We start from the raw sequence: 25,176 nt of genomic DNA on the forward strand, positions 1-25,176 counted from the left end.
CCGCAGCTCCTCTCGCCCTCCCCACCCCAAGGGCTCCCGCTCCGTTTGCTGCATTCCCGGAGCAGCTGGCGGCTGCGGGCGGCCGGTGTGCGGGCGAGCCTGCCCCTGCCAGGCTGAGCGGGCAGTGCCGGGGCCACGGCGGCAGCGGCCAAAGGTAGGTCTCCCCTGCCGCCGGTGCCACCGGCCAGGCCGGCAACTTCTCCGCAGCGGGGGCACTGCGGGCCCTCCCCCCGCCCCCGAGCGGCCGCCCACCTGCTCAACTCCTGTCGGCGGCCGGGCCGGCGCTCCGCCCTCCTTTCGCCGGCCGCCCGGCGCCTCTGCGGCCGCCCGCACTTTCCTCCCGCGGGACCGAGCGGCCCTTTGTACGGGCGCCGGCTGCGCGCAGTTGGGCCGGCGCCTTCTCCGGCCCGTCCGTCCCGGCCCCGCTTCTCTGAGTCGGACACCAGATCCACAGCGCGGGAGCCCCATCCCCATACCCTGCGGGCCGGCAGCATCCCGACCACGGCCAGTCCCTTGCTCGGCCCTCCCCTGTCTCCCCACGACCCCTTTAGTCACCTGGGCTGGGAGCGAGCCAGCAGGGATCGGCCGGCATCGGGAGCTGGGGGTGCCGGGAGGGCGCGCAGGTGGAGCTGCGACAGGGTCCCAACTCCTGGGCTGGCAGCCGGGTCCCCGAGGCAGCTCGGGCTGGGGGAGCCGGGCGCGGCTCGGAGCACCTCTGGCCCGAGGTCTCCTTTGCCTGGAGGACGAGCAGAGGCGGCGGAGAGGCTGAGTTCTCCCAGCTTCAGCTCACTTCCCTGGGCAACCACTCCTGCCCGCCTCTCCCGAGGGCCGAAGGGGCGGCTTCTCAGCCGGCGGGGCAGAATGCCCCCCCTGGCGGGCCCTCTGCACGGCTGCTCTAGGGAAAAGGGGAAAAGCAAACCGAAAGCAAAGCCTCCGAGAAACCGCCCGCCACGAGACCCCGGCCACACACACCGCGGTGCCCTGCCCCTCGCTCCGGGTTCGGGCCCCTCCCAGGGGACAGGCGGCAAGGGGCTCCTTTGCTGCTAACTTTTTCCTGGGAAAAGAGTTGTGCGGACGCGGGCCTGCCGCCCTCGCCCCTCCAGTGCTGTGGGTGGACCGCCCCGTCCCGTCCTCCCGTCCTCCGCCGCCTGCAGGCCTGCTCTCGTCTTCTGCCAGGACGGGGTGTCTCTCGGCCCCGAGGGCTTACACGCTCTGCCGGGTGGACTCTGGGAGCGTCCCGGGGTGGTGTGGGGGGCCCCCACACCCCTACCCCGGCTGGAAACCCAGCTGGGACTTCTAGTATCCTGGGCGGCACTGACAGCCCTGCCAGGGTCCCACCATCGGCCGGGTCTGCGGCGAGACCTGGTCTGGCTCGTGGCGGCTGGAGGGTCTGGGGGTGCCCCGCAGGGGGGCCCGGGCACTGTGGCAGAGCAGGGTGGTGCGGGGCCCGGCCCTGCCAGGGGGCTGCCGGACGTCCGGAGCCCGACCCTGACCGCGGCGCCCCGCGCCCTCTCTCCCGCAGATGCGCCCCGCCGCCCCCGCCCGCCATGTCGCAGATGCTGCACATCGAGATCCCCAACTTCGGGAACACCGTGCTCGGCTGCCTCAACGAGCAGCGTCTGCTGGGCCTCTACTGCGATGTGTCCATTGTGGTCAAGGGCCAGGCCTTCAAGGCCCATCGGGCCGTCCTGGCCGCCAGCAGCCTCTACTTCCGCGACCTGTTCAGTGGCAACAGCAAGAGCGCCTTCGAGCTGCCGGGCACCGTGCCGCCCGCCTGCTTCCAGCAGATCCTGTCCTTCTGCTACACGGGCAGGCTGACCATGGCGGCCAGCGAGCAGCTCGTGGTCATGTACACGGCCGGCTTCCTGCAGATCCAGCACATCGTGGAGCGCGGCACGGACCTCATGTTCAAGGTGAGCTCGCCCCACTGCGACTCGCAGACCGCTATGATCGAGGACGCCAGCTCCGAGCCCCAGAGCCCCTGCAACCAGCTGCAGCCGGTCACCGCCGCACCCCCCTACGTCGTGTCCCCCTCCGTGCCCATCCCGCTGCTGACCCGCGTCAAGCACGAAGCCGTGGAGCTGCCGCTGGCCGCGGGCCCAGGCCTGGCCCCCAAGCGCCCGCTGGAGACGGGGGCCCGGGACGGCGCGGCAGCGGCGACGGGCCCCGCGGTGGCGGCAGGCACGGCCCCACTCAAGCTGCCCCGGGTCTCTTACTACGGGGTGCCCAGCCTGGCCACCCTCATCCCCAGCATCCAGCAGGCGCAGTACTCCCAGGGGGAGCGGACCAGCCCGGGGGCCAGCAGCCTGCCCACCACCGACAGCCCCACCTCCTACCACAACGAGGAGGATGACGAGGACGATGAGGCCTATGACACCATGGCGGAGGAGCAGTACGGCCACATGTACGTCAAGGCCGCGGGCAGCTATGCAGGTAATCCCCACCCGCCACCGCGGCCGCCTCCCGGCCGGCACGGGCAAACCTCCCAGCACCGCCTGTGTGGGCACCGAGGCCAACCTGGCCTTACCCCGGGGCACTCACAGCCTGGCAGGGAGACGGACACGCCCGGGGGCACTGTGCTGCAGGGGTACAGGGACAGTCCCCAGCCCAGACTGGACGAGCTGGCAGCAGCTGACACCCGAGACAGGAGCAGGACCCAGGTCCGTCTTGCAGGGCCTTAGCTGGGGACTCTAAACTCATCCTGGGTGAGATGAGAGGCCACGGGAAAGTTCAGCTGCAGCGTAGCGTGTGGGACAGAGCCCCGGCTTTCACCGGACTGATGAAGAGACTGAGGGCCTCAGTGGACCAGGGACCTGCCTGAGGGCTCACAGGGCAGTGTGTGACCCAGACTGGTCACTCATCTGCTTGAGGCCTCAGTGTCCCTGTCGCTGAGGTGCCTGCCCCAGCAGGCCCGTCTTCGCTGCCTTTGACCTCAGTCCTTTCCCCACCCATGTGCTTTTGCCTTCCCTCTGACTCAGGGAGGTCAGAGAGTCCCTTGGGCCCTCCCAGTCGCGGCCGTCTCCCTGGGGCCAGCACCAAGTGGCCAGCCAGAGAGTGCCTCTTGAGCTGAACGTGCTGCCCACCAACTTATTCTGGGGGAGGGGGACTCCCGCATTTGGGATCTATAAGCCCAACACGCACTGCTTTGCGATGCCTGGTGTTGCCTATAAACTGCATCACAGTCGCCAGAGATGGTTCAGGATTTGCTGCGTGAAGGGTCCCGTAGTTGAGGCCCCAGGTCAGGTGTCCCCTTGCCTTCTGTGTTCCCCGAAAACTGGCTGTGTGCCTGGGCCCGCTGCCTGTCCTGATTTGCATGCGGGGCCCGTGTCCAGTGACTGGCCCGGATGCATGCTGCCAGTGGGAAGTGGCATCCCTGAGCTGGGGCCCCAAAGGGCAGTTTGGGGGCTCTTTCCGCCCCTGAGATCCACCACGTCCTTGCGCCCTAATGGGGCCGACGCTGCCCCTCCTCTCCCTCCCCCTTCCACTCCTCCGCCTCCAGGCGGGCACTGGTCCATTAGTCCTGGGGGGTGGGAGCAGAGGGAGCCTGGTGCACTGGCCAGCTCGGGCCCTTGGGACAGCCGGTCCCCATGTGGCACTGGGCGGCTGGGTTTCGGTCTCTGGTCTGGCCGTCGTGGGCCCTTCTCAGGGTCCCGCTCAGAGCTGTGGGGGAGGCACTGCCCTGGGCAGCTCCCCCCAGGGGCCCTGGGCCTTGGTTTTCCCAGGGCTCATGACTTTATTTGAAGGTGTTTTGTCATATTTGTATGAATTGCGCAGGGTACTAGCACACAGACCACCTCTGTCTGAACTGTGTTTTTTCCTCTTAGTGGTAGCGGGGAGGGCTTGGTGTTCCTGACACCAAGAAACCCGCAAGCTCTGGTGTGGGTTAGGCCTGGCCGGGACCCCGGGGACCACCCGTGTGCAGTTTCCTCTGCCTGACCCTGCCATCTCCCTGACAGCCCCCAGGGGGTAGAGAGATCCGTTGGCACCCACACTGGGCCAGAGGGAGCTGGGGTGGCTCCCAAGCCCCTTCCCCAGGAAAACAGGCTACACGGGCTCAGGGCAAACCCCGCAGGACCGCCCCCCACCGCCAATGCCAGCAGCTGGACAGGGCTCAATGGAGGGGTCAGGACAGAATCTGCTGAGGGCCCAGGGGCGGGACTGCCCAACGGTGGTCCCTGATGGTGCAATGCCGAACCAGGAGAGGACCCTAGTTCGCGTGTCACCCCAGGGTCCTCCCTGTATGGCCCCCTTCCCGCCAGTGTGGCCTCGGGCCTTGGTGTGTACGAGACGGTGAGAGACACCACAGGTGTTGGGATTGCTGGGTGTGGGTGCAGGGCAGTAGCCCGTCTGAGGGCACCTGCCCCTCTGCCTGCATGAGCCTGGACCCCCTCCTCACCTGGACAGTTGTGGCCCACCTGCACCCTTGGATTTTCCAAGGAGCCAAGGGAGGTGGCCGTGGACAGCCCAGGGTGTGGCTTGGGAGACTGAGCTGCCCCACTGCCTTGTCTGTGACTGGGCTTTCTCACCAGCCCCTCCCGCACTGAGACCAGCTGCGGGGTCCTACTGGGGCCGGGCACAGGTCAGCCAAGGCCTGTGAGCCCCTCATCCCACATCCCTGGGAGCGTTGGAGGTGGGACGGGGTGGAGGGAAGCTGCGAGACTGGGGGCGGTGGCCTGGGAGCCCGTCTTCAACAGGACTTGGGAGGCTCCGGTCTGGGTTTTGTCCTCCCTGAGCCCGTAAGTGGGGCAGGGAGGGGGTGTGTGATTTCTTGGTTAAAATCTAGGTTATCGGCAGTGACGTCGCTGGCATCACTGGGCACCTGGCGCGCTGGGAAGAGGGTTGGGGGGAGGGTCCGTGGGGGCCGGGCCGGCAGAGAGGGGCCCGTCCCCAAAGGCTGGCTGCTCCTTGGGTGCTGGTTTCCCATACCCCAGGCTCCCTCTGTGCTGGCCTGGTCTGGCCAGGGGGCATCCTCACACCCCGCGTGGACAGCCGAATAGCCAGGTGCCCCGTGCCGGGGCCTGGACAGGGATTGGGCAGGGCTCTCGAGCTGGTGGAATCCGGAATGTTCTAAGGTGAACTGGTGCATAAGGGTTCTCAGGAGTCCCTTCTCCTTTCGGTTTCCCCACCTGCCGAGGGAGGGGGTGGCCTGAGTGACCTTCAGGGGTCTTCTCTCCAGCACGCCGTGTGCAGGAAAGCGAAAGACGCAGAGCCCTGCACTGGAGACCCCGTCCCCACCCTCATCCCCGTGAAGAGCTGTCAGCAGCTCCCACGTGATGGGCCTCTTGTTGTGGAAATCGAGGAATTGAATGTTACATATGAGTGGATGGACTCTGGATCCCTCCCCGCAGCAGCCCCCGCGTGGTTTCCCGTTTCCATCCTGTGTGTTCCTCCATTCTGTCCAAGTCCTGTGTCATCGTCCGTTCGTGGAGATGCCGTGGTTGATTTACCCACTTCCCTGTTGGAGGATATTGGGTGGTTTCCAATTGGTTAGGTTAGGAGAGGTGCCACTGGGAAGGCCCTAACCATGATGGGGCCGATCAGACTCACCCCACATCGCAGTGAGCTCAGCCCCTGACCCTGGGGCTCAGGGCAGCTCGCGCTTCAGCTCCGCAGGGCCCAGAGCCGGTGGTCATCTCTCTGCACATCAGCCTCTAGCCGGGAGTGGGGCAGGAGCCAGGGGCCGCCCCGTCAAGGCAGCCTGGGTCTGGGGGGCTTGGTGTTGCTTCCGGGGGTGGGCAGGGCACAGAGGGCACCCCCCTGCCGTGAGGGGTCCGCTCCCATGGTCTCTACCTGTTCACGCTCTTTGGGCACACCTGTATCCACAGGCTGCGAGCAGTGGTGGCCAGGATGGGCATAGTCCCTTGCCCTTGCCTGCTGTGGACACAGAGAGACACCAGACTGGACTCTGATGTGGTGTTTCATCGTGGCGGGGGGCCACCGTCGGGGCAGGCTGCCCCTCGGCCCGGGAGTGAGGCTGAGGGGTGCGGGGATCAGACGACAGAGGGCATGGAGGGGAGGTTCCCACGCCAACCCGGGCCCCCCTCCCCTGGTCTCTGCGGTTCCGACCGCCTTCTGGCCTCCAGGCCCGCCCCCCTCACTGGGCAGATGTTGAATCCCGCAGGCGGATGTGCTCCCTATGGGCTTCTGAGCCACAGGCCCACCTAGGTGTTTACGCACCAGCCCCGAGCCTCCACCTTCACCCTTTCCCAGGAGGGGACCGCCGCGGGGTGCCCTGCTGGTGGCCGGTGAGCTGGTGGCCCTGTGTGGCCCTGCTCTCCCTTCCCCTCCGGGTTTGCCCGCTGTCCCCACGCCTGGACGTGGGACGGACCCTGGTGGTGTGCGGGAGGGGGTCCTGGCACGCGGCAGCATGTCTGTTTCCGGGTTCCGTCGCTCTGAGCAGAGGCCTCAGATGGCTCCTGCACGCGGGAGGATAGAGCCCTGCCCCGGGCCAGGCCTTCCCAGCATGGCCTGTGAGGTCAGAGCAGCTGCTGTCCCATCTTACAGGGGGCGGGCCAAGCCTGCAGCGTTCCCCCTCCGCACGGCAGGGCGTCCCTCCAGCAGAGCCTCTGGGAAGCCGGGTTGGCGGCTGCTCCCACCCACAGCTCAGAGCTCACGAGCTGTCGCTTGGGGGTCCCACAGAGAGGGAGCAGTCAGGATGGGTTCTGCAAGCCCCACTCCCCGCCACCCACACTGCCTCCTGCCCTGGGCCAGGAGCGTCCGCACCGTTAGAGCCCAGCACAACCCCTGGCCTGACTACAGTGGTGCCCAGGTGGGGGCAGCCTGCCCAGACTCGGGGGGTTCCCGCTCTTTTAAGGCAGCATCCTGGCAGCTCAGGCCAGGCAAAGGAGGTGCCAGCGCCAGTGTGTCTGTCCCACTGTATACCCCGGAGGCTGCCCTGAGGGCTGGCCGGGCACCCCAGGCAACATCTGGGGCTCATCCCTGAGGGCCTCCAGGGGCGGCCCCCCTGGCTCCCTGGCCTCAGCTTCCATGCAGTGTCACGTTTAACCCTCACACCCCCAAACACCCTGAGATTTCTTCTTAAACCAGTTTTATTGAGGTGTAACTTACATACCTCGGTGACACGGGTATGAAATTACCCATTTGAGATCTGGGTGTGGTGCCATTAGCACAGTCAGATGGAGAACGTGTCCGTCACCCTGGAGGCCCTTGCGCCCCTTTGCTGGCATCCCCTCCCCCACCCCCAGCCGCGGGCAGCCTCGGATCTGCTTTCTGTCCTCTGGATACTTTTGTCCGTCACGTAAACAGAGTCAGGCTGTCTACACTCTGGTCCGGCTGTCTCGTCAGCAGAATGAGTTTGAGACTTGCCTGTGCTGGGTGGGCAGTCCCACCTTTTTCTCCCCGTCATTTTTATTTATTAAAGTGTTTACACACAATAAAATGTGCCGGTTTCAAGTGTACAGGTGATGAGTTTGGCCATTGTAATCAGTCAAGTACCACGGTCAAGATACACAACAATTTACTTCCCTCAGATGTTTCCCCGTGTCCTCCCCACCCCATCCCACAACCGCAGCCCCCGTTGCTCTCCATCACTATCATTTTTCCTTAAGTGGGATCACACAGAATGGAGTCTTCTATTTTTGACGTTTTTCATTTACTGTATCTTGAGATCGATTCATCTGTGTGGTTCTGAGTGTGGGTCCTTGGTCCTTGTGGTTGATGGTATTCTCCCATGCCGTGGACATGCCACCAGTGGCAGTCGTGTGTGGCCGTTATCATCATGCTGCTGTGAACATCCACGTACACGTGGGACTGCTTTTTTGTTCATCTACTGAGATGATTATGTGGGTTTTCTCCTTAATTTTACTGATGTGGTGTATTGCGTCAGTTAATTTTTTTTTTTTTTTTATTGTGGTAGGGGGGCTTCTCACTGCCCACGGCATGTGGGACCTTCCCGGACCGGGGCACGAACCTGTGTCCCCTGCATCGGCAGGCAGACTCTCAACCGCTGCGCCACCAGGGAAGCCCATCATCAGTTAATTTTTAAATGTTGAACCACCCTTGAACTCCTAGGATAAGTCCCACTTGGTCATTGTGTTTTATTGTTTTATATATTGCTGGATTCAATTCGCTAATTTTTCTTAAGGAATTTTGCATCTACGTTCATGAAGGTTAATTATCCGTAGTTTGCCTGTAGTATCGTTGTCTGGTTTTGTAGGGGGATAGGCTAACCTTATGTCTCTTCTCCTTAATTTTCTGAAAGAGTTTGTATAAGTTTGATGTTATTTCTTAAGCATTTGATAGAATTCATTCACCAGTGAAGCCACTTGGGCCTGAAGTTTTGTTGTTGTTTTTGTCCCTTATGGGAAGGTTTTCAGTTATACATTCTGTTAGTTTAGATGTAGAACTGTTCAGATTTCTCTCACATCTTGCTCGAGCCATGGTAATTTGTGTCTTTCAAGGAATTTATCCATTTCTGATCTATGCAGGTATTAATATAGCCGTGCCAGCTCTCTTATGTTTATTATTTACCTGGTGTTGGCTGTTTTCATCCTTTTACTGTTAACCTACCTGTGTCTTAAAGCTCAATTCTTATAGGTAGCACATGATTGAGATCTGCTTTTTTATCCAGTCTGACCATCTTTTATTGGGAATCTTTTGACCATTTACGTTTAGTGTAATTTTCAAGGGGGTTAGGTTCAGGTCTGTCATCTCACTAATAGTTTTTTATTAGTCATGTTTTCTTTTTTTCCTCTTTTCCACCACTTTCTGATCGAATTTTTCCAGAGTTTCTCTTTAGCTCTGCTATTGACCTAGTGGTTAGACATCCCCCCACACCCCCACCATGCTTCAGTCGTCTAGAGCTGACTCATGAATATTTGGCTTATCCCAGCAACCTTCTCAGGTGTATCACCCCCTCCTGTGGAACTCAGACTTTCAAAACTGTGTGTTTTCATTTCCCCGCTCCGGTCCTTAGTGAAATTGTTGTCATGTATTTTACTTCTTCATAGGCTGTAAGCCTTATGATGATGTTATTGTTTTTACTTGAAACAGACAGTTGTCTTTTTTCCACTTTTAAAATTTAAATAGAGTAGAGTTTACTCTTTGGGGCAAATTGTTCTCTGCGTTTAAACAAATGTATATAGTCATGTGATCACCTCCATAATCAAGATACAGAGCAGTCACCTCCCACATTTTATCATCCCCCTGAGGCCCCTTTGTAGTCTTTTCTTCCTCTCTCCCAACTCCTGCGACCACTGGTCTGTTTTCTGTCTCATCAGTGGAATCACACAGTGTGTGGCCTTTTGATTGAATGCATTTGAGCTTCATTCGTGTTGTGTGAGTCCGTGGGTTTTTGTGGGGTTTTTTTGACTGCTAAATAGTATTCCCACGATGGGTTTATCTAGTTGCCAGTCGAAGCACCTTTGGTTTATTTCTAGTTTTTAGTGGTAATGGATTGAGCTGCTACAAACGTGACATCTGGGTTTTTATGCACACTTGAATTGTCAGTTCTTTTTGGTAAATTGGCCTAGGAATGAGATAGTGGGTCACATGGTAAGTGCATATTTAACTTTATAAGAAATTGCCCAAACTCTTGTCTAAAATAGTTCTGTCACTTTATATCACCACCAGCAAAGCAGGAGAGTTTCTGTCATTCCATGATCTTGTCAGCACTTGGTTTTGTCTTTTTTTTAAAAGCCATTCTCATGGTCTATAGTGGTGTCACACTGCAGTGTTCATTTGTATTTCTCTAATGTCTAATGATGTGGAACACCCTTTGTGTGTTTATTTGCCATCTGTATACCTGCTCTGGTCAAGTGCCTCTTCGAGTCTTTTGCCCTCTTTTTATTGGGTGGTTTGAATATTGAGTATTGTTGATATGGTGTGTTCCATATACATTCTAGGTGTGAAAGTCCTGTGTTGGATATGTGACTCGTAAACATTTTCTACTAGACTGCAGTTTGTCTTTTCTTTCTCTTACTAGTGTCTTTCATAGACATTTTCACATTTTGATGAAGTTTATTTTTAAAATTTTTAAATCTTATTTTTGGCTGTGTTGGGTCTTAATTGTGGCACACGGGCTCTTCTTTGCAGCAAGCAGGCTTCTCTCTAGTTGCGGCGTGCGGGCTCAGTAGTTGTCCGCGGGCTTTGTTGCCCATGGCATGTGGGATCTTAGTTCCCTGACCAGAGGTCGAACCCACGTCCCCTGCGTTGGAAGGCAGATTCTTAACCACTGGACCACCAGGGAAGTCCCCTGATGAAGTTTAAATGGTCAGTAATTTCTCTTACAGATGGTGCTTTTGGTGTGTTGTATTTGATTCTCTACCAAACAAGATTATAAGAATTTTTTCCCCTCTGTTTTCTTCTAGATGTCTTATGGCTTTGGGTTTTACATTTAGTCTGTGGCCCACTTTGAGTTAATTTTTGTATAAGGTGTGAGACATGGATCGAGGTTCTGATTTTTTTTCCATGTGGATGTCTAACTGTTTTTAAGAAATTTAAAATACGAAAAAAAGCCTATTATGTTACCCACATATTTACCTTGTCCAGTTCTACCTGGTGTTATTTTTCTTCTGCTTGGAGAATTTCCTTGAACCTAGTGATGGACTGGTAGTGAATTCTGAAAAATCACAAAGAGGTCTTTATATCACCTTTTTAAAAAATCTGCCTTATTGAAGTATAATTTATGTATAATAAAATTAGTCAGTTTTCATTGTACAGTTGTCACCTTCATTCTTGAAGGGTATTTTTGCCAGATGTAGAATTCTAGGCTGACTGTTACTTTCTGCTTTCAGTAGACGTTCTCTTGTCTTCTGAAATGCATTTTTTTCCTCGGGAAAATCATAGTCATTCTTCCCTGAGTTTCTCTGTATGAGTTGTGTCTTTTCCTTTCAGGCAGCTTTTATTTCTGCTTACATTTTGTTGAGCTTTTTGGACGTGTGCGTTTATACCATTATTTCTTTGAATGTCTTGTGCCCCTCCCCCCCCCAACTCCAATTAAACATGTTTTTGTCCCTGAGGTCCCAAGGCTCTGTTAGTTTTTAGCCCTTTTTTCTGTTTAGGCTTTAGATGGCGTCGTTTCCATTGCTGTTTCTTCATGGTTGCCGATCTTTTCTGCAGTTCCGTTTTGTTCTCATTTGTATGTTCCATTTCTGCCCTCATTGAGTTCCTGCTTCTACATTTTTTTTTTAAAGTTCCGATTGTATTTTCTAGCTGGTTTTAAAGCCTTTGCCTGCTAATGCTGTCCACTTTGTTATTTCTTGGTCTGTTTCTACCTACTGATTTTTCTCCTCTTTAGGATCACCTTTTTGTGGTTCTTCACGTATCTATTAATTTTGTAACAGGTGCTGGACATCGTGGATGTTGAGCACCAGCAGTCTTGTCCTGAGTCTCTCATAGTGGAGTTAAGTGGAATTTCCAATAATGAGTAATGATTTTGAGTGCTTTTTCATACTCTTGGCAGCTTATCTGTCTTGCTTTGTGGAGTGCCCATTTAAATCTTCTTTCCCACACTTTTGTAGAGTGAGTTGTCTGTCCTTTTCTCACAACTTTTCGTGAGCTTCTCTGTACTCTGAATAGACCTCTTCTGTCAGACAAGTGTCGCAAATATCTTCTCCCACTGTGCAACTTGTCATCTTTTTAATAGAATTTTGATGTAGTAAGTTTATTAACTTTTTTCCCTTTATCAATAGCTATTCTTATATCTTGTTTAAAGGAATCTTCCTTTACCTCCAGGTCAGTGTAATGTTCTATGTACCTTAAAGTTGTCTTTTTGGTTTGAAATCATTTTAAATTTACAGAAATGTTTCAGGATAAGCACGAAGAACTGTATAGCTTTGCCTCAGACTCACTAGCTGGTAAGAATTTGCCACATTTTGCTTTGTCATTCTTTTTCTTTTTTTATGTATAGGTTTGTTTCTTTTTTTTTCCTCTGAACCATTTGAAGGCAAGTTGCAGATATTATGCTCTTTTACCCCAAAATACTGAGCATTGCTTACAAACGGGACGTTCTCTTGCATAAACACAGTACAGTGTTCAAAACTCAGGAAATTGAGGGGTTTTTTGTTTGTTTTTGTTTTTATTTTGGCTGTGCTGGGTCTTTAGCTGCGGCACGTGGGATCTTCATTGCGGTATGCGTGCAGGATCTAGCTCCCTGACCAGGGATCGCGCCCGGGCCCCCTGCATTGGGAACACGGAGTCTTACCCACTGGACCACCAGGGAGGTCCCCAGGAAATTCAGTTTTGACCCAGCACTACTATATAATCAACGATGCTTAAATTTCCATGCTTAAATTTCTCCAGTTGTCTCAATATTGTCCTTTGTGGTCATGTTGGGTTTTTCTGATCCAGTATTCAGTTCAGAATCCCACATTGCATTTCTGGTTATTCTCTTTAGTCCTTCTATTCTGGAATAGATTCTCAGCCTTTATCCTTCATGAGACTTTCCTTTTGAAAGAGCATGGGCTGGCTGTTTTGTAGGAGGTCCCTCTGTTTGGGTTTGCTGGGTTTCGTCTCACGGTTGGGTGCCTGGTGTGCGTTTCTGCTGGAATTCCACAGGAGCGATGCTGTGTCCTTCTCTGATGGCTCAGTGTTGGTGATGGCCCCTTAGGTCATTTGGTCAAGGTGATATCTGCCAGGTAGAGTCACTGTGAGAAGAGAAGGTGTGTCATTAGCCTTTCACCCAGCCCTTTTAGTGTTTATTGATGATTCTTGCCTGGATTGATCACTACTCTGATGGTTGCAAAGTGGTGATCAGAACTCCATAACTCCTACATTTATTAGTTGGTGGTCTTTTGTAGGGAAGAGCTTCTCCAGACCCCCTACTTATTTATTTTATTCCTTCACTTATTGTTGTTGTTGATTTGGTGTTAGTATAAAGTTGCTTTTTTTTAAGCATTTTCATATTGTCTTTTTCAGCAAAATATCCCAGGCTCATCTTATGCTTTCTGTTCCCCAGCCCTGGAGTCAGCTTTTTTCCCTCTGAGTGGGGAATGGTATTTAGGAACCAAGATCTGGCTGCTACGTTTGCTTATTGCTACTAGGGTGCTGTTTTTATACCCTTTTAGTAGTCAGAGCTAGGAATTTATATATTTAAAAATCACGAGTTTGTACTGATATCTCCAAATTTAACTCAATGTCCTAGGCTTCTCCCAGCCTCCTCTCTGCCTTACGTCTGTTTTCCCCTCTAACAGTCAAGATACAGACTCTCCTGCTTTCTTATTAAGGCTTTTCTCTCTGTAGTAAGTATATCTGGAATTGATTTTTTTTTTTTTAATGTGGTGTGATGTGGGGCTCAAGATTTACTTTTTTTTTTTTTAAGGGGATTTTAAAAATATTTATTTATTTATTTTTGGCTGCATTGGGTCTTTGTTGCTGCGTGTGGGTTTCTTTAGTTGTGGCGAGCGGGGGCTACTCTTTGTCACGGTGCGCGGGCTTCTCATTGCAGTTGCTTCTCTTGTTGCAGAGCACAGGCTCTAGGTGCGCAGACTTCAGTAGTTGTGGCATGCGGGCTCAGTAGTTGTGGCTCGTGGGCTCTAGAGCACAGGCTCAGTAGTTGTGGTGCACGGACTTAGTTGCTCCGCAGCATGTGGGATCCTCCCGGACCAGGACTCAAACCTGTGTCCCCTGCATTGCCAGGCAGGTTCTTAGCCGCTGTGCCACCAGAGAAGTCCCATAAGTCTCTTTGCTTTTTCTTTTCCTTTTTAAATTTATTTATATTTATTTTTTGCTGCTTTGGGTCTTCATTGCTGCATGCCGGCTTTCCCTAGTTGTGGCGAGCGGGGGCTACTCTTCGTTGCGGTGTGCGGGCTTCTCATTGTGGTGGCTTCTCTTGTTGTGGAGCATGGGATCTAGGCGCGTGGGCTTCAGTAGTTGTGGCTCGTGGGCTTAGTTGCTTCGCGCATGTGAGAGCTTCTTGGACCAGGGCTCGAACCCGTGTCCCCTGCACTGTCAGGTGGAGGATTCTTTTTTTTTTTAATGAGACCTTTTATTTATTTGTTTGTTTGTTTATTTTTGGCTGCATTGGGTCTTCGTTGCTGTGCGTGGGCTTTCTCTAGTTGCAGTGAGTGTCGGCTACTCTTCGTTGTGGTGCGAGGGCTTCTGGTTGCAGTGGCTTCTCTTGTTGCGGAGCATGGGCTCTAGGCTCACGGGCTTCAGTAGTTGTGGCACACGGGCTTCAGTAGTCGTGGCGCACGGGCTTAGTCGCTCCGCGACATGTGGGATTTTCCTGGACCAGGGCTTGACCTGTGTCCCCTGCATTGGCAGGCAGATTCTCAACCACTGCACCACCAGGGAAGCCCCAGCCTTTTCTTTAAATATTGAAATGGTCATATAGTTTTCCTCTTCTGCTCTGTTAATGTTATAAATTGCTTGTGTGAATATTAAAAAACCTTGTGTTTCTGGGATAAGCTCAACCTCGTTGTGGTGTAGTAGCCTTCTTACATACCTCTGGATTCAACGGCCTCATTTTTTTGCCCTTTCTGGGGGGGCTCTCCGGAGCTGTGACCACCCCCAGTCAGTGTTCATCTCCTAGAAGGAGGCCTCAGGTGGGTTGCCAGGTGTCGAGCAGTTGCTAAATGGAGGGAACCACTCCCATCTGGCCAGACCCTGAGCGTGGAGCCCCTGCTTCTGCTGGGGGTGCCCCCCTGCCCACCACAGAGCTCCAGCCTAAACATTGGGAAACCTGTTAAATGCATACCCCCCACCCACACAAGGCACACACTGTGTGGGCGCCAGTGTAGGTACCCCAGACCCACATCAGAGGAGCGGGAGTTTGGACCCAGCGCCTGGACCACCGGCTGCGTGGGACAAGCCCGTGCTTTTCATATTGCCCCATATTTTCTCTAGGATTTTTGCCACTATGTGGACGAGAGAGGGTGCCCTCTAATTTTCCTTTAAGGTAATCTCTCCCTTTTTCGCTAGCAAGGTTATCTGGCCTCATAAAATGGTTCGAGAATTATCACCCTTCCCCCCTTTTAAAAATGACCTGGAAGAGTTTGTATAACATTAGTCCATTCCTTAAATATTTGAAGTAATGCCCAGATGAAGCCACTTAGGCCTGGAGTGTTTTGCAGGACGGTATTTATTAGATTCATGTCTTTATTAGGTCCAAGTTCAAATTTCTTTTTCTTCTTGTGTCAGTGTTGGTAAGTTGTGTTTCTCTTCAAGCTTATAGGTTTCATCTAATTTTTAGATTTATTGGCGTGAGTCTACTACTTATATCCTCTTAAAATCTTCCTAATGTTTATCGAAGAAAGTGGCAAGCTGTGACATGGGGCAGATCTGCCCCATGGCCTGTTTTGGTACAGCCCACAAACTAAGGATGCTGTTTAGATTTTTAAAGGGGTGTGTAAAAGGAAAAAAAGCAAAAACGAAGGACATTCAACAGAACCCAGCCTAAAAGATTGACCCTCTGGCCCTTTACAGTAGAAGTTTGCCAACCCCTGTTCTGTAGAATCTGCCGTGTCACGTTAATATAATATTAACAATTAATATTGTTAATTTGTGTCTTTTTGCCTCATTATCCTTCATTCAGTCTTGCTAGAGATTTTCCAACATATTAGTCTTTTCAAAGAACCAACTTTTGGGGCTTCCCTGGTGGCGCAGTGGTTGAGAGTCCGCCTGCCGATGCGGGGGACACGGGTTCGTGCCCCGGTCCGGGAAGGTCCTACATGCCGTGGAGCGGCCAGGCCCGTGAGCCGTGGCCGCTGAGCCTGCGTGTCCGGAGCCTGTGCTGATCTAGGCGCGTGGGCTTCAGTAGTTGTGGCTCGTGGGCTTAGTTGCTTCGCGCATGTGAGAGCTTCTTGGACCAGGGCTCGAACCCGTGTCCCCTGCACTGTCAGGTGGAGGATTCTTTTTTTTTTTAATGAGACCTTTTATTTATTTGTTTGTTTGTTTATTTTTGGCTGCATTGGGTCTTCGTTGCTGTGCGTGGGCTTTCTCTAGTTGCAGTGAGTGTCGGCTACTCTTCGTTGTGGTGCGAGGGCTTCTGGTTGCAGTGGCTTCTCTTGTTGCGGAGCATGGGCTCTAGGCTCACGGGCTTCAGTAGTTGTGGCACACGGGCTTCAGTAGTCGTGGCGCACGGGCTTAGTCGCTCCGCGACATGTGGGATTTTCCTGGACCAGGGCTTGACCTGTGTCCCCTGCATTGGCAGGCAGATTCTCAACCACTGCACCACCAGGGAAGCCCCAGCCTTTTCTTTAAATATTGAAATGGTCATATAGTTTTCCTCTTCTGCTCTGTTAATGTTATAAATTGCTTGTGTGAATATTAAAAAACCTTGTGTTTCTGGGATAAGCTCAACCTCGTTGTGGTGTAGTAGCCTTCTTACATACCTCTGGATTCAACGGCCTCATTTTTTTGCCCTTTCTGGGGGGGCTCTCCGGAGCTGTGACCACCCCCAGTCAGTGTTCATCTCCTAGAAGGAGGCCTCAGGTGGGTTGCCAGGTGTCGAGCAGTTGCTAAATGGAGGGAACCACTCCCATCTGGCCAGACCCTGAGCGTGGAGCCCCTGCTTCTGCTGGGGGTGCCCCCCTGCCCACCACAGAGCTCCAGCCTAAACATTGGGAAACCTGTTAAATGCATACCCCCCACCCACACAAGGCACACACTGTGTGGGCGCCAGTGTAGGTACCCCAGACCCACATCAGAGGAGCGGGAGTTTGGACCCAGCGCCTGGACCACCGGCTGCGTGGGACAAGCCCGTGCTTTTCATATTGCCCCATATTTTCTCTAGGATTTTTGCCACTATGTGGACGAGAGAGGGTGCCCTCTAATTTTCCTTTAAGGTAATCTCTCCCTTTTTCGCTAGCAAGGTTATCTGGCCTCATAAAATGGTTCGAGAATTATCACCCTTCCCCCCTTTTAAAAATGACCTGGAAGAGTTTGTATAACATTAGTCCATTCCTTAAATATTTGAAGTAATGCCCAGATGAAGCCACTTAGGCCTGGAGTGTTTTGCAGGACGGTATTTATTAGATTCATGTCTTTATTAGGTCCAAGTTCAAATTTCTTTTTCTTCTTGTGTCAGTGTTGGTAAGTTGTGTTTCTCTTCAAGCTTATAGGTTTCATCTAATTTTTAGATTTATTGGCGTGAGTCTACTACTTATATCCTCTTAAAATCTTCCTAATGTTTATCGAAGAAAGTGGCAAGCTGTGACATGGGGCAGATCTGCCCCATGGCCTGTTTTGGTACAGCCCACAAACTAAGGATGCTGTTTAGATTTTTAAAGGGGTGTGTAAAAGGAAAAAAAGCAAAAACGAAGGACATTCAACAGAACCCAGCCTAAAAGATTGACCCTCTGGCCCTTTACAGTAGAAGTTTGCCAACCCCTGTTCTGTAGAATCTGCCGTGTCACGTTAATATAATATTAACAATTAATATTGTTAATTTGTGTCTTTTTGCCTCATTATCCTTCATTCAGTCTTGCTAGAGATTTTCCAACATATTAGTCTTTTCAAAGAACCAACTTTTGGGGCTTCCCTGGTGGCGCAGTGGTTGAGAGTCCGCCTGCCGATGCGGGGGACACGGGTTCGTGCCCCGGTCCGGGAAGGTCCTACATGCCGTGGAGCGGCCAGGCCCGTGAGCCGTGGCCGCTGAGCCTGCGTGTCCGGAGCCTGTGCTCCGCAGCGGGAGAGGCCACAACAGTGAGAGGCCCGCGTACCGCAAAAAAAAAAAAAAAAAGAACCAACTTTTGGATTTTTCTCTCTTATGTATACAGTTGACCTTGGAACTGCATGGGTCCACTTATACACGGATCTTTTGCAATAAATACAGTACCTGTAAATAAATATGCATTTCTTTTTCACATTTCCGTTTTGATGTCTAGTGCTGGTAACACGTATAATACCTACAGTGTTCCGTATCATATAAGACAATATTGATGCAGGTACTGAGAGACAGGTGATTCATCTTGTAAACAGACGATGTAAACTTACGATATTCGGTGAATACAGTCTAGTACTGTAAATGTATTTTCTCTTCCTTATGATTTTCTTAACAACATTTTCTTTTCTCTAGCTGACTAAGAGTACAGTACAAATACATATACAAAATGTGTGTGAACTGACTGCACATGTAAGGCTTCTGGTCAACAGTAAGCTATTAGTAGTTAAGTTTTGGCGGGGAGACAGAAGTTATATGCAGCTTTTCGACTGCTCGGGGGGTCGGCGCACCAACCCTCACATTGTCTAAGGGCCAACCGTACTTACATATATATTTTTTAAATTTCAATTTATTTCTACTTCCTCTGAGTTAATCTGCTATTTTTTTTTTTTTTTTTTTTTTTTTTTTTCCCGTTGTGGAGCACAGGCTCCGGAGGCGCAGGTTCAGCGGCCATGGCTCACGGGCCCAGCCGCTCCGCGGCACGTGGGATCTTCCCGGACCGGGGCACGAACCCGCGTCCCCTGCATCGGCAGGCCGACTCTCAACCACTGCGCCACCAGGGAAGCCCCTAATCTGCTATTCTTTTGCTAGTTTTCTGATCGATTGATTTCTCAGCCTTTTAAAATATATGCACTTTAGGGCTGTGCGTTTCCTGGTCAGCACGGCTTAATTCTACCCAACACGTTTTGATACGTCGTATTTCCATTATCATTCAATCAACAGTATTTCCCAGTGCTTTCGTGATTTTTCTTTTCTTGACCCTTGGGTTAGGTAGTGGTGTGTTGCTTAAATTTTCAAACATGTTTTGGATTTTCTGGTCATCTATCTGTTGTAATTTCTGAATGAAATTTCCTGTGGTCACAGAATATATTCAGACCACTTCATTGCTCTGACGTCTTTTGAGACTCTGCGCCCCAGCAAATGTTCCATATGCACTAGACGAAAACTATGTTGCACCAATAATTAAATCAAATCTTGCATACTCTTTCAGATTTGTTTCTATCTTCTTATGTTGGCTCAAGAGATGGGGTGTTCAGATCTCCAGGGAGGCTTATAGGTTTGCCATTTCTCCTTTTAGTTCTGCCTGTTATTATGAAGTTTTGATTTGGGTGCCTGTCAATTGCAGGCTTCTTTCATCTTCCTGGTGAACTGGTCCTCTTATCATCGTGAAATATCCTGTAGCACCAGGAAAGTTTCTTGCTTTGAAGTCTGTGTGGTCTTACATCAGCAGAGCTGCCCTGGCACCCTTCTCTTTGATGTTCACCTGATACACCTTTTCCACCATCTTTTGCTTTCAAACTTTCTTTTGTTTAAGATTGTCTCTTGGGTTTTTTGGGGGGTTTTTTGTTTTTTGCGGTACACGAGCCTCTCACTGTTGTGGCCTCTCCCGTTGCGGAACACAGCCTCCGGACGCGCAGGCTCAGCGGCCATGGCTCACGGGCCCAGCCTCTCCGCAGCATGTGGGATCTTCCCGGACCGGGGCACGAACCCGTGTCCCCTGCATCGGCAGGCGGACTCTCAACCACTGTGCCGCCAGGGAAGCCCCGGGGTTTTGTTTTTTTTAATCCAGACTTAACGGTTTTTCATTGGAGTGTTTAGTCCACTTATATTTCATGTAATTACTGGTATCTTTGGGTTTCATCTACCATCTTAACTGTTTTCCCTTTGTCCCCTCTGATCTTTTGTTTCTCCATTTTTTTCCCCTTCTTTCTGGTTAATCAAAGCATTTTACTCTGTTTATGTGCCTTTCCATACCTGTTGTAAGTTTGTCTACTGGTCTCTTAAGGGTTGGAGGTTTCAACATTCATCCTGACTCATAGCCTTCCTTCAAGGAGCCTCACAAAGGCCTCTGTCACTAGCCTCTTTGTGCCCCCTGTCGCACTGGTTGGGGTTGTTTGCATGTTTTGAGCTGCACCAGCCCTTTTGTTGTTGTCATCTTAAATAGTTGTGTTTACATTTATTTTTTCCACATATTCCTGCTTTACCCTCGCCCTCTTTTTGGGGGGGGGGGCACCGCACCGCGAAGCTTACAGGATCTTAGTTCCCCAAGCAGGGATTGAACCTGCGCCCTCAGCACTGAGAGCGCTGAGTCCTAACCATTGGACCACCAGGGAATTCCCTACCCTCGCCCTCTTATCTGGGATTACTTTCTTCATGTGGCTTCATGTCTTTAATCAGTTTGCAGTTTTGGGTCATTATAGCTTCCCACATGCACCCGCCCTCCTTCCCGGGCTCCCGTGACAGGCATGGTGTGCATTCACCACGTCCTGGGAATTCCAGGTGACTTTTATTCTGTTTTATGACTTTTCTATTTCTTTTTTCTGCTGCTGCTTTAACCTGGAAGTTTCGGATTGAATTATTTTCCAGTTCACCAATCTTCTCGTGTACTCTGTTTAATTTCCTTTTCAACCAATCAAATTTCTAGGATTTGATTGTTTTATTGATTCTGGTTTTCTGGTGAAATTCTCCATCTTGTACATTTCTTGCACAAATTGAGAGTAGTTATTTGAAAGGCTGGTGTCTGCCTGTTTAACCTGTTACAGATGGCCCATGGGTCTGATCTAATGTCTCTTTGTAAATTGTGGGGTTTTTTGTTTTTTTTTTTTAATAATTTGGCCCTGCTTTCTTGTATTGCTGGTAATTTTTTACTGAATGCTTCTCATTGTGTGAAGACATTTTGGAAGCTCTAAGCAGAGCTGCTCCAGAGAGGGTCTGGGATCTGTTAGAGGTTTGCCTGAGCGGCCGTCGGATTTATCAAGCAGTGATGTGACCTCCTGGAGTAAGTCAGGCTGGACGCTCCTGGTTGCCCTGCTCCTGGGCCCTGGCTGTTCCCAGGTCTCAGCTGAAAGCCTGCGTGTTCCCCAGAGCACCGCCTCCTCCGCAGGCCCCAAATCTTGGTGTTTGTCCAGCCCATATGTGGGACACCACATTCCTTTTAAAATTTATTTATTTTATTTTTGGCTGCGTTGGGTCTTTGTTGCTGCGCGCGGGCTTTCTCTAGTTGCGGCGAGCGGGGGCTACTCTTCGTTGTGGCACGCTGGCTTCTCATTGCGGTGGCTTCTCTTGTTGCGGAGCACGGGCTCTAGGCGCGCGGGCTTCGGTAGTTGTGGCACATGGGCTCAGTAGTTGTGGCTCACGGGATCTAGAGTGCAGGCTCAGTAGTTGTGGCACACGGGCTCAGTAGTTGTGGCACGCGGGCTTAGTTGCTCTGCGGCATGTGGGATCTTCCTGGACCAGGGCTCAAACCCATGTCCCCTGCATTGCCAGGCGGATTCTTAACCACTGTGCCACCAGGGAAGTCCCCATAAGTTTGTTTTCTATGTCTGTTGAGTCTGTTTCTGTTTTGTAAATCGTTCATTTGTATCATTTTTTAAGTTTCCACATATAAGTGGTACCTCGTGATACCACTTTCTCTGTCTGATTTACTTCACTTAGCATGATACTCTCTACTGGGCAACTTTTTTTAATGCAGCTTTTAGAGTTGTTCTTGCCGAGGGGCTCAGTCCACTATTGGCTACTGCCTCCTACTCACAGTAGGCGTCTCCGGGGTATTTTACAAGTTCAGGGCATTTATTTTTGTGTAGCTAACGTGTGCTCGTCATCTTAAAGAAGGTAGAACGATCATACAGTGAAAAGCTGTCCTCCCGCACGGCCCCTCCGCCTCCCACTCTGGTCCCCAGAAGCATCCACAGTCTGCCCGGCATCCACGGGTGGGCAGGGAGGCTGCGAGCTTCTCAAGGTCAGCACTGGACAGGAGGATGGAGAACAGAAAAGGGACATGGTCAGATTGGCGATAGAAGAGCTTCCGGGATCACTGTGGTGGGGGCGAGGAGACCAGGTAGGGGACCGGTGGGGTCTCCTAGGGCCAGATTTGGGCACAGGAGAGGAAAAAAAACCCAGAACCCTGGGCCTGGGCGGGGTGCAGCACCAGGTTTCATTGGCATGGGCTTTCATTCAGTGGGAGGGGGTGCTGCCCAGAGGGAGTTGCAAGTGTACCGAGCCGTGGCCCGCGGGGCCAGTCACCAGGTCGGGTGGCCGCGGTGCAGGCTTGCAGTGGCCACAAAGCCCTGCTGGAGCACCGTCCAGGGTCTGGTCTCTCGGCCCTGCGTCTTCCCCAGCAGCTATGCCTGTAACTTGCTGAGCACGGGGCCTGGAGACCCGCTGTGTCCCTTTGTGTCCTGGCTGGCGGCTGGGGTTTACACACGGATCCTCCCGACTCTTGGCCTCGTGTTTCTGTTTCCACCTTTATTTTTCTTTCTCACTGGCTTTTCCCTGCCAGGCTTTTGCTATTTTTTACCCCACATGCCAAATTGCATTGGCTCTTGGATGCATTTCGTGCCCCCGTTTTAGATCCAAGAAATGGGATGCATCTTACAGCCGGTGGTGTATCACAGTTACGTTGGTGTCACGTAAAAGACAGAATGATGCCTGTGGTGAGCCCCCCAGCCGCCTGGGCCCAAGTGCATCTGTAGGAACCACCCCCTGCCCTGTTCCTGGGATGCTGATACAGGTGTGTTCAGTGCACAGATGTCCTTCACGGGTGTGGCCCTTTCAGAACTGCCAGTCTGGTTGGCACTGAGCTGGCAGCTGCAGAGATGGGCTAGATCGCCCACCCGTGGTGCGTTTGTCACGAGTGGAGGCCACCCGGAGCTGAGCGGGAGGGGGCTGGGGAGGGCCAGGCGGCCGCCTGGGCATGGGGTGGTGTGACCTGAGTGTCCACCTCCCAGAACAGCTCCGTCAGCCAACCCCCAGGGCCCCAAGACTCCACTGTGCTGCTCCGACAGTCACCCCCCAACCCCATCCCCTGGCAGCCACTGTTCTCTGTCCCCATGGTTCTGTCTTTGGAGCGTGTCCGACACATGGACCTGCCCGGGAGATAACCCTGGACACTGGCCCCTCTGCTGGGCACAGTGAACCTGGGATCCATCCAAGTTGTGCATCAATAATTTGTTCCTTCTTGCGGCCCTGTGGTGACTGTCACGTGGATGGCTTCCTGGCTGTCCCTTCCCCTGACGCAGGACATTGGGTGTTTCCAGTTTGGGGCATCCGTGAGCAGAGCGAGTGGACATTTCTGTATGGGGTTCGTTGCGTCCAGCCCTCATTTCTTCTCCTGGATAAATACCTAAAAGTGGAATTGCTGCCTCAGCTATGCATACGGTTAACTTTATAACAAACTGCTGCATGGTTTCCAGTGTCCTCACCACCGGGACGAGCATTCCAGTGGCTCCGTGTCCTTGCCGGCATGTGCTGCGCTCAGGTCCCACTGAGCCGTCCTAATCATGAGCAGTGGTATCTCAGCATGGCTTTAATTTCCATTTTTCTGTTGGCTCAGGATGTTGAGCATCTTTTCATCTGCTTATTTGCCATCTATGTGTTCTCTGGCGAAGTGTCTGTTCAGATCTTTTGCCCATTGTTTTTTTTTAGCATCTTTATTGGAGTATAATCGCTTTACAATGGTGTGTTAGTTTCTGCTTTGCCCATTTTTAAAATTGGATTTTTCGTTTTCCTTCTGTTGAGTTTTGAGAGGCCTCCCTGGAGACACGTGGTTTGCAGATCTTTCCTTGGTCGGTGGTAGCTGGCTTGTCTTCTTGTCTTTTATAGACAAGAGTTTTTCATTTTGATAAAGTTTAGTTTCTCATTAAATTTCTTTTAGGGATTGTGGTTTTGGAGTCACGTCTAGGCTTTTAGCTGAACCCAAGATCACAGATTTTCTGGTGAAAGTTTTGTAGTTTTGTGTTTTACGTTTAGATCTGCGACCCACTTGTGTTCATCTTCGCGTAAGGTGTGAGGTTCGGCTCATGGGTTTGTGCCTGTGTGTGACCTGTGACTTGGCACCCTTTGTTGGCGGACTGTCACTTCCTTCTTTGGGTATGTGTGCATCTTTATCACAGATCGGACAAGCGTACTTGTGTGGGTCTGTCTCCGGGCCGTGCACTGTGTGTCTGGCAGGCCTGGTCACTATGCTTTGTGGGGAGCCAGTGTTGGGTGGTGTGGTGCAGCATTTTTCTCTCCATTTGGTTTTCGGTTGTATTTTTCTATATAATTAAGAACTAGGGGTTCGGTTTCTTATCCTGCCATCTGAACAAATGGCATACACTTTTGTGGAGTGGGCATCACCTTTTTTGTCCCCTGTCCGCCCCACCCAACCTCAGCAAAGCTACCCTGCGGCTGGACCAGGGCGGCTCGGGCACCTGCCGGTGGTCACCCACATTGCCGGGGCTCCCGGGGGCAGGGGCTGCTTATGCTGTCTCTGATGGTGATTCCCTAGGACACACCATGGATTTGGGGATGGGAACAGGGGCCCTTTGGGGCTTCCTGGACATGACAGCATCCTGTGGTCGGGTGTCTTGGTGTGTGTTGCCCAAGGAGAGGGTCCAGTGATTTCTTCAGATTCCCAGTCTTTGACCCGCAGGAGGTTGAGGAGGTTGGGACTGAGGTCAACGTGACCCTCCCGGTTTCCCTCCTTCCATTCATTTTTTTTTTTTTTTGGCTGCGCTGGGTCTTGGTTGGTGCTCGCGGGCTTTCTCTAGTTGCGGCGAACAGGGGCTACTCTTTGTTGCGGTGCGCGGGCTCCTCATGGCGGTGGATTCTCTTGTTGCAGAGCACGGGCTCTAGGCGCATGGGCTTCAGTAGTTGTGGCACGCGGGCTCAGCACCTGTGGCTCACGGGCTTAGTTGCTCCGCGGCATGTGGGATCTTCCCGGACCAGGGCTCGAACCTGTGTCCCCTGCGTTGGCAGGTGGATTCTTAACCACTGTACCACCAGGGAAGCTCCCCATTCATTCTTCTAAAAAAAATTTTTTTTTTATTGTGGTACAGTGTAGCTAATATAAGATTTACTGTTAAGACCACTTCTGAGTGCACAGAATCAGGTACATGCACATTGTGCCACCATCACCTCCAGAACTTTCTCATCTTTCCAAACTGTCCCCACTCGACACTTGCTCCCCGCCCCCCACCCCAGCCCCAGGCCCAGGCCCAGGCCCCACCGTCCACTTCCTGCCTCCATGGGTTTGACTCCTCCAGGGACCTCAGACGAGTGGGTCCTGCAGGCTGTGTCCGTCCGTGTCGGGCTCACCTCCCTTGCGTGATGTCTCCCCTATTTGGGTTCAGGCAGGTGTCATGGTGGGGGCAGCAGGACCTTGACTCTTCCTCTCTAGTTAGAGACCCTGCAGGGCCCACCATGCACCCTGTGAACACACTGGTGTTCTCTTCGGCCCTTGTGGTCTGAGGGAAGCTTCTGCCTGCCTCTGTCCCTGCTGCCTGTTTGCCCAGACTGGCTGCTGTTCCGGATCGTTCCATCGGGACCTTTACCACCGTGACTCACCTTCCCTA

At 52.4% G+C, this 25,176-nt stretch overlaps 1 protein-coding gene and 1 non-coding gene across 2 annotated transcripts in view; one reads left to right on the forward strand and one right to left on the reverse strand.

Moving 5' to 3' along the window:
* The first annotated feature begins 1,532 nt into the window (after nt 1–1,532).
* NACC2 (NACC family member 2) overlaps nt 1,533–25,176 on the forward strand; it is a 32,326-nt gene continuing 8,682 nt past the window's right edge. The window contains exon 1 of the mRNA XM_007458985.1: nt 1,533–2,433. Coding sequence (XP_007459047.1) covers nt 1,548–2,433 — 886 coding nt within the window. The 5' untranslated portion in view covers nt 1,533–1,547. The remainder of the gene's footprint in view (nt 2,434–25,176) is intronic.
* TRNAE-CUC (transfer RNA glutamic acid (anticodon CUC)) lies at nt 19,884–19,956 on the reverse strand. The gene has a single exon. It is a non-coding gene; the product is annotated as a tRNA-Glu (tRNA).

The sequence above is a fragment of the Lipotes vexillifer genome, unplaced genomic scaffold (assembly GCF_000442215.2).
Source record: "Lipotes vexillifer unplaced genomic scaffold, Lipotes_vexillifer_v1.1 scaffold636, whole genome shotgun sequence".
NCBI classification, from domain to species: Eukaryota; Metazoa; Chordata; class Mammalia; order Artiodactyla; family Lipotidae; genus Lipotes; species Lipotes vexillifer.